Source organism: Limulus polyphemus, unplaced genomic scaffold (genome assembly GCF_000517525.1).
Source record: "Limulus polyphemus unplaced genomic scaffold, Limulus_polyphemus-2.1.2 Scaffold410, whole genome shotgun sequence".
NCBI lineage: Eukaryota > Metazoa > Arthropoda > Merostomata > Xiphosura > Limulidae > Limulus > Limulus polyphemus.
In genome coordinates, this window is record NW_013666020.1 from 166,725 (window position 1) to 175,273 (window position 8,549).

The 8,549-nt window shown below is 34.6% G+C and overlaps 1 protein-coding gene across 1 annotated transcript in view; it reads right to left on the reverse strand.

The window, feature by feature from the left end:
- Nucleotides 1-470: 470 nt before the first annotated feature.
- Nucleotides 471-8,549, reverse strand: part of LOC106458056 (adhesion G protein-coupled receptor L3-like) — an 85,808-nt gene continuing 77,729 nt past the window's right edge. The window contains exons 17-20 of the mRNA XM_022384190.1: nucleotides 7,790-7,878; nucleotides 5,805-5,931; nucleotides 3,839-3,943; nucleotides 471-2,735 (exon numbers count right to left, since the gene is read on the reverse strand). Coding sequence (XP_022239898.1) covers nucleotides 2,670-2,735; nucleotides 3,839-3,943; nucleotides 5,805-5,931; nucleotides 7,790-7,878 — 387 coding nt within the window. The 3' untranslated portion in view covers nucleotides 471-2,669. The remainder of the gene's footprint in view (nucleotides 2,736-3,838; nucleotides 3,944-5,804; nucleotides 5,932-7,789; nucleotides 7,879-8,549) is intronic.

An 8,549-nucleotide genomic window follows, 5' to 3' on the forward strand; every position in this document is an offset into this window, starting at 1 on the left:
CACTATGTATTGACAGTAATGAATCACTAGTAAACAGATCATACCACATTGTGAAAGTTCCACTATGTATTGACAGTAAGGGATCAGTAGTAAACACGATCATACCACATTGTGAAAGTTCCACTATGTATTGACAGTAGTGGATCAGTAGTAAACACGATCATACCACATTGTGAAAGTTCCACTATGTATTGACAGTAGTGGATCAGTAGTAAACAGGATCATATCACATTGTAAAAGTTCCACTATGTATTGACAGTAGTGGATCAGTAGTAAACACGATCATACCACATTGTGAAAGTTCCACTACATATTGAATCAATGTGTTACGGCCCATGGATCGTTAGTATACAGGATCATACTACATTGTGAAAGTTCCAGGGAACGTTCGCTGAACGTCGTCTTATTTATGAAACACAAAAACAGTGAATAATGAAAAATACACAACCGAAAAAAGCGTCAGTCACCAGTAGAATAATACATATTTATTACAAATGTGCAGTGTAAACACACTCAAACAAGTCTTACCGAAAGACAACAAACAAAACAAAAGTTTTTGTATAATCCACGTTACGTTATCATTTTATTACAAACTTGTTTAGTTGGTCTTGTTGCAACAAATTTTGCTACAAAAGATTCTATAACAAATATGTTTCTTTAATTTAATACCTAAATGGTGTTAAAAACTAATATTAGTGCTTTATTTGTTTGTTTAGTGTTAAGCACAAACATATATACACAATGGGCTGTCTGTACTCTGCCTACTGCGGGTATCGATACCCGATGTTTAGAGTTATAAGCCTTCATCATTACCGCTGAGCCATCGGATGGCAGTGCACTTACGTGTTTTCGCAAAGACATTGTGTAAACAAAGTGACAAAACTTAACTAAATGTATTTTATTCATTTCCTTGTCAAGAGTACCCTAAAGGAGAAAAAAAACACACAAAACAATTAATCTTATAAATAACAAGTAATATCATCGAAGAATGTCACTTAGGGGCAGGGGTAATACTTACATAGTGAATATATGTTCTAGACCGGCTTAGCTCTACACCAAGTATTCCTTCAACTGTTTCATCTAATACTTTCTTTAAAGCATATTTTTCGTACTTATACAGTCTTGGCCAAAATGTTTGCATACTGTTCTATATTGATGTTATTATCTAAATGCATGGAGTAGTTGTTGAGTAAATGTTCGAGTAATAACAGAGAAAGTAACATATGACCGGATAAACATATACTAGATGTTATTCCGGTCTGTATAAGTTGTTTTGATCATTTGGTCTTCGAAACACACATACACACCTGCTTTGTATAAAAAGGTGCGTTTTTGGTATAATCATTTACGAAACATATGAACGCTTTCGCTTTGTTCAGACAATTTCTCTGTACTTGGTGTAGAGTCACGCCTCGTCACGTGCCAGGAGATATGGGGCGTCAAACTGTTTGACTGCCCAAAAATGGTATGAAGCAAATGGATATTGTCAGAATAGTAAGGTACTCCCAGTGTACTGTATTCAGAATCCTGAAACGTCATTGAACTACAGGAAACGTTATTCCAGGAAAATTACTGCCCGAGGGCTATCTGCAAACCGATATTAACCAGGCAAGATAGCATGCCAACTTACAGTTAGGACACTGGCGACATGTCATCTTTTCAGATGAGCCCTGCTTCCGGCTTATTAGCGCTGATAGCAGGATTCTTTTCGTCGTTTGCCTGGAGAACAGATGAGGGAAGGCTGTCTTTCCCACAGGAGGTGGTGGAAAAAAGTGTTCTTCATATCCTCCAAGGAAACGTCAAAGGCGCCTCCTACAATGGAGACGATATTTCTGCCATATGTTAGGGCAAAGTTTGGCAATAACTTTGTGTTCCAGGATGACAATGGCGCGCCCACAATGCGCGTATTGTACAGGATTTTCTCGATCAGGAAAATGTTACAAGACTACCATGGCCAGCAAAGTATCCAGATTATAATCACATTGAAAGCTGTTGAGACGAACTGAGCCGGAAAATTGCTAACCACGACCCTAAACTAGCTACCGTAGCTGAGTTGCAGCGCCTTCTAGTGACAAGTTGGGATGAAATCACGGTGGATTACATCAATAACCCCATCGACAACATGTCACGTCGCTTTGTAGAGGTTACCACAGTACAAGGAGGATCAACCACGTACTGAATGTTTAATATGAACTAATGTAAGGTTACAGATGCTATTTGTAATAATCTGATGTTATATTTTGTCATTATGTTTTGTTGTAATAGGTGAAATGCTGAATTACACATCTTTCTACAGGTGTCTGATTAATTGTTTGCTGTTCTAATAAATCGTTCATGATGTCCATAGAACCTGCCTCATTATACAATTTACATATGGAGATGTTTAATAGAACATGCATTTATCAGTTTGACAGCGCTAAGTGTATTTGTATTCTATTTTAACAATAATGGTCTTATACGTTACAAAATATTCAAAACTTTTGGCCAAGACTGTAGTTTATATATGTATCTATAAAATATTTAATTAATAAGAACAATCTTCACGATTTCTCTGCGTAGTGATGTAGTGTGAAATGTTTGTAATTATTTACTATTTTGTGCCTTTTCACTTCTTTTTCGTGCCCAGTTTTTTAAGTTAAAAACACCAGCAGATTTTCATAGACACATATTCACACAGGATGAGTTAGGCTTAGCTCTGTTGTTGTAGCACGTCTCATTCCTCCTCTTTTTGTGTGCTGAAAGAATATATAGAGAGAAAACAACCATTATATTTTTATGAAAGTTATATTAACAAAAAGTTTTATACTTTACAAAATACTTTTCTTAATACAAAGAAGCCTTCAAATTTATCAGACTTGTTATTTTCAACAGCAGTGAATATATGATTTATATAAACTTCTATTCTATACGTTGTCATAAAAATGTAATCATTCAATTGTAATGTTCTATTTTATGTTCATGTATTAAAATCTTAAGCATTAGCGTTAGGGTTATTTCAAAACGATCGGAATCTGTAATGAAAGGCTACAAACCGAAGTTCTAGAAAAATAATGTAGAATTTCGTTATTTTTCTAGAGGGCCAGACTGACTGCAAATTAATAAATAAATCACTCCGAGTTTGAGGCCTTGTGTGCGTAATAAGAGTCAGGATCAAATCTCAATATTCGATTAGAGTAGTCCACAAGTTGGCGGTGTTGACTAGTTGCCTTCCCTCTAGATTATAATTTTAAAATTAGGAAAGGCTCAGACAGAAAGTCCTCGGGTAGCTTTGAGCAAAATTCAACAAACAACAACAACAACAACATGTGGGAGGAAGGTCCAACAAAATTAGGCCTAAAAATTTGATACAACGGATGAGTTGTGTAGCTACTCAATTGCAAGAATGCGTTGTTGTTGAACCAAAACAGCCACACAATAAAACTATATTTTATTTTGTAGTACTTCGATTATTAAGCAGGATTAAAATGCTTTGTAGTTCGATCTGAGCCAAGCAAAACCCGAAAAATCTTTAATTTTTTTGTTTTTGGCAGTTTTCAAAGAGCCATAATGTGTTGTGGTCAGTTATTTGTCTTGCCCAGTGACCAATTTGGCCGTTTGGTCTAACACATGAGTGAATAAGAAAAGTTATTTCAAAACCGAGGAAACAATGGGAAAGTGAGCTTATGCTCGTTCATTTGCCTACGTGGTTTATAATGATTTCATAAGAAACTATCTTATTACCCTCTCATGCCGATGATTACTGAAACGTCATATATGGTGGATTTCTACAATACCTAAATTAGTATCATGTAAAAACGTCAACAACTGTTGTTGTTTTTTTGTTTTACAATTTACTTACCGTAAAACATTGTCCCAGAGATATAGTGTTATTCATAACGGATTTGGAAACAACTAATCTGCATTCTTTTTTCATCACTAGATGAAACAGACAGATCCATAGGCCCTAGAAGAGGGATAATCATGTATATATATGATATAGAATTTTATCAATAAGGAGGTGAATGTTCTTCAAAGGCGCCAAATACAATCAACAGTGTCTGTTTAACCAATAGGTTTATTGTGTTATAACAACACGTAGGTTCAAGAAATCAATTTAACACAATACTCGGTGTAGTTTCTCTTGACCAATTTTCTTTTTTAAACAATGCATCTCTAACTTCTTTATACCTAACATTCTTGTTTCCGGTAGTATTGCACCGGAAATGAGAAACACTTATAACAATACATTGAAAGCTACTCAAAACACTTCAGGATTTCCAAGATGGCCTGCATGACGTCATTCAAACTTCACTTTAACTCAGTCATTCCCAGTTTGACCCTGAAGAAAAAGGTTCGCTTTTCGAAAGCACTCGAGTTATATAGAGTATCGTACCAACAGGTTTAACATTAGTGATAAAAAAGTGACTTTACACTACAGATTTGTTCGCTACTGATTTCAAATCAGAGCTACAGTGTCAGAACATCGTTTTAAACATATGCCGGTGAAACGCAGACTTGATTAATCGAAATCCAATAGTCTTCTGAAAGACCGTTATAGCTGTCTCTGTATTTGTAGTAAAAACTCAACTAGAGTATTTAAAACAGTAGCTAGCGTATATCAATATTCATCGATGATATACAACTGAAGAATAAAATACAATGTTTAAACAGAACAACAAATATATTAAACAGTTTCTAAAAGTGCTTTTACCACTACATTTACTATGGTAAAACAGAACAACATGTTTAATATTTGGATGTTTAGGAAGTTACACATCCAAACATCAGCGATCTCAACTGTTTTCATACAACACACATATGTAGTATATATATATATATATATTAATAAACTGTACAGGTTTTAATTTGTAGAAAACAATGTATACAAAATATTCAGAGAGAAGAAATCTTAGAAAGTTTAGGAATACAATTTAATAAAATGAACATATGAAAACAAGGATAGCTGAAACGAACTGGGGTTATTATTTAGACTTGGATGTTCGTTTCAGATACATAGACTTTCTTTCTTTCTGAATCCACAACTTATTCATAACTAAAGACGTTTCGCCTACGTTCACGGGTCGTCTAAAAATACACTTGTGGTGACTGTAAAGCTACCTATTTTAGCAAAACAAAACGCAAGTTAAAGATACTGAATTTATAGAAATTTCAAGCAGAACCGGTCATCATCTCCTAAATCCACGCGTTTCCCCCATTTAAACAGCGTGTTTCAAACATATCTGTTGTTTCCCACAAGTGAGTGTCTAGAAGGCTTTTAATTCAGTACCAGAATTTCTCAGAAGTACGAGACGATAAGAAACAAAGGTTTATCTGAAATCACATTTAAATATTCAGTACATAAAACTTGTTAAAGTTAAGTAATCAACGCCAAAACTGTTGAAGTATTTATAGCCAATAGGGCTAACATTTATGATAAAACTCGTGTTGAACGAAAGACATCTCGCACAATGACAAGGGGGAAAGAAACAATGTTTTCATATCCATCTGATTTGAACTCCATATGAGACAGATTTGGTGGGAACTTGAAAAAGAAAAACAACAACAACTGGAGTCTTGCATGGTATTCTGAAATTAAAATAAATGTTACTGGGTTGCAATGTTTCGCTAGCTTTTGACATTCATCGTTTGTTTAAACTCACCAAAACAAAGACACGACTGTGTATGAATGTAAATACGACAGCAAGAAGGCGAAAGTAGCACAACAGAGAATATACAGCAGATATATCTAGCTCGTGTTGATCGCACAACAGGATAAAATAACTATTTGTCAACATGTCGTTGCTCATTCTGAAACTGTGACCTACCTGCAATGAATTTGAAATCGTGAATATGTAGGATATAATAATTCCTTCCGTCTCAAACTGCATGTAACCTATCACCCACGTAATCCCAAACAGAGGAACCAGAATCAACGTCCTACGAACCAGGTTTCTGTGGGGAAGCGTGACGAAAGTTTCATTAATACACTAAGTACGTGAACGAAACTCTCAGAATCGAAACTTCTGTGTTAATCCTTTTAGAGTGACGTACACTTTTTTTCTTGTATCCATTTTACCAAATTACACTCATGTTTTAGCGACCATTACAACTTAGTCTATTTCATTTGCGTCTTGAAAAATTTGAAACCAACCAACTTTAGTCTTGGAAATTTGTTAGTTATTCAACTAACAGTTTAATATTAAATTTCTCCTACCGAGAAAGAAACTGGCTGAAGACACCTTTTAGTGTAGTTTTTTTTTCCGTAAAATAAAATAAAAATGATTTTATTTCTTAAAAACATCGGGATATTTTATACACCTTCTATTTATACAAATGAAAATAGCTAAGGAAAAGATGATATGACACGCGACGTTTCGCCAGTGTTAACCTGGCATCAACAGGTGACAAAAGTACAAGGAAGTTGAAGAATTAAAACTGTAAAGTGCAGAAGCAGAACAATCCTAAATGTGGGTTTCCTCCTCATCTTCTGCACTTTACAGAGCTCTTCCCTTAAGTCCCTGATGACGCCAGGTTAACACTGGCGAAACGTTGCGAGTAGTATTATCTTTTGTTTTCACCACCTAGTACTACCAGTTTTTTTTAAGAACCAGACTTCGATGCCCGTGGTGGGCACACAGAAGCCCATTGTGTTGCTATCTGCTTAACATCAACAAAAATTACCAGTTTTCATTTGTATTATTATTTCTACTGTGCCCATACTGCAAGCTTTAAACACCATCTATGTATTTAAAAATTCCAATTTGAAGGTTTGCTTATATATATTTATTGTTGCCTTCCCAGTGGCTCAGCGACAAGTCTGTGGGCATGTAACGTTAAGAATTGTGTTTCGATACTTGCAGTGAGCACAGCACAGATAGTCTGTATCTCTGTGCTTAATGACAAACAAGCAAGGTATTTTTGTTTGAATTTTGAAGCAAAGGTTATTGTTGCAACTCATTTTGGCAGTTCAAATTTAGAACTTAGTTTACGATTTTCAACCTTAAAAACTTTTGTAGCAATTGAAATTAACGTGTAACAAAACAAACCAGCTTCTGGTTTCTCGTAAACTGATTATAATAGGCTCGTGAGAGGAACAAGGTAAGAAAAATTGTTCTTTAAACGTCTTGAAATCATTTTATTCTTTTCAGGGACCAAAGGGTTGTTTGTTTGTAATTAAGCAGAAAGCTACACAATGGGCTATCTGTGCTCTGTCCACCACGGGTGTCGAAACCCGGTTTGTAGCGTTGTAAGTCCGCAGACATACCGCAGCGGCTGAGACCAAAAGTTCAAGGATTGATGTTACAAAAGTTATTTGGAGGCAACATTACGCGTATTAGCTTTTAGCTGTCAAATGTCACTTTCTAAAGACTTATGAGAAGTAGTTTAACTATTAGAAATAAAGAAACATATGAACCTTACTTTAACAATGAAAAATAACTTTGTGAAAGAGGTTTATCTCGGGTATTAAAAACAGTTTATGCTATAAAACAATATTTATGAACGTTATTTTAGCTTAGAAACACAAATTTATTTCAACTATCGATTTTTTTTGGCTACGAAGCATATATTTATGACAGTAATATCACGTATGAAACTCGATGTAACGAAATGTCATCTTGGCTGTAAAAACAAATAATTAATATTGACATGAAATTGATCACTTTTTTTAATTTTCCCTTTTTTATCACCCAACACAAAAATATTTCAAATTTGTGTCGTAGTTTTAAGTTAGGCCAGTTTTTAGAGAGAAAATTTTAAAAAGGAATTTTTTGAAAATTAGAAAAACTATCCCTCTGGGGAAATTAATTACCTTATTTCTATCAGTTTCGTAGTTCCCTTACGAGAGATCCCGAGCCTGGAGGCAGACCTCAAGGTGAGAACCAATACCACCAAATTCACCTAAATAACACATTTTTCAACAATATATAAAATAGAATGTGAAATTCTGAGACTTAATACCAAATCTTATTTTATGTTGAAGCTATTCGCTATATGCAAAAAAGAAAAAAAAAAAAAAAAAATTTCACACTGAAAAAGGAGTTTAGGGTTCTCTAGTATTCATCTATGTTCTTGTTGTTAGTCCTACGTGTTTTATTTTCGCCCTGTTAAATTATTTCTTATCACATTTAGGCCACGCTGTTCTCATATTCATTATAACTTATAGGTCATGAGTTATTTTACGTCTCGCCCTGTTAAATATTAATTCTCGTATATAGGCTCTGCTGGTCCCATATACTATATCACTTATAGGTCATGAATTATCTTATGTTGGTCATCCTAGCATGCTGTTTTCATGTATATTATCACCTATAGGTCATGAATTATCTTATGATAGTCATCCTGACATGCTGTTCTCATGTATATTATCACTTATAGGTCATGAATTATCTTATGATAGTCATCCTGACATGCTGTTCTCACGTATATTATCACTTATAGGTCATGAATTATCTTATGATAGTCATCCTGACATGCTGTTTTCACGTATATTATCGCTTGTAGGTCATGAATTATCTTATGATAGTCATCCTGACATGCTGTTCTCACGTATATTATCGCTCGTAGGTTAT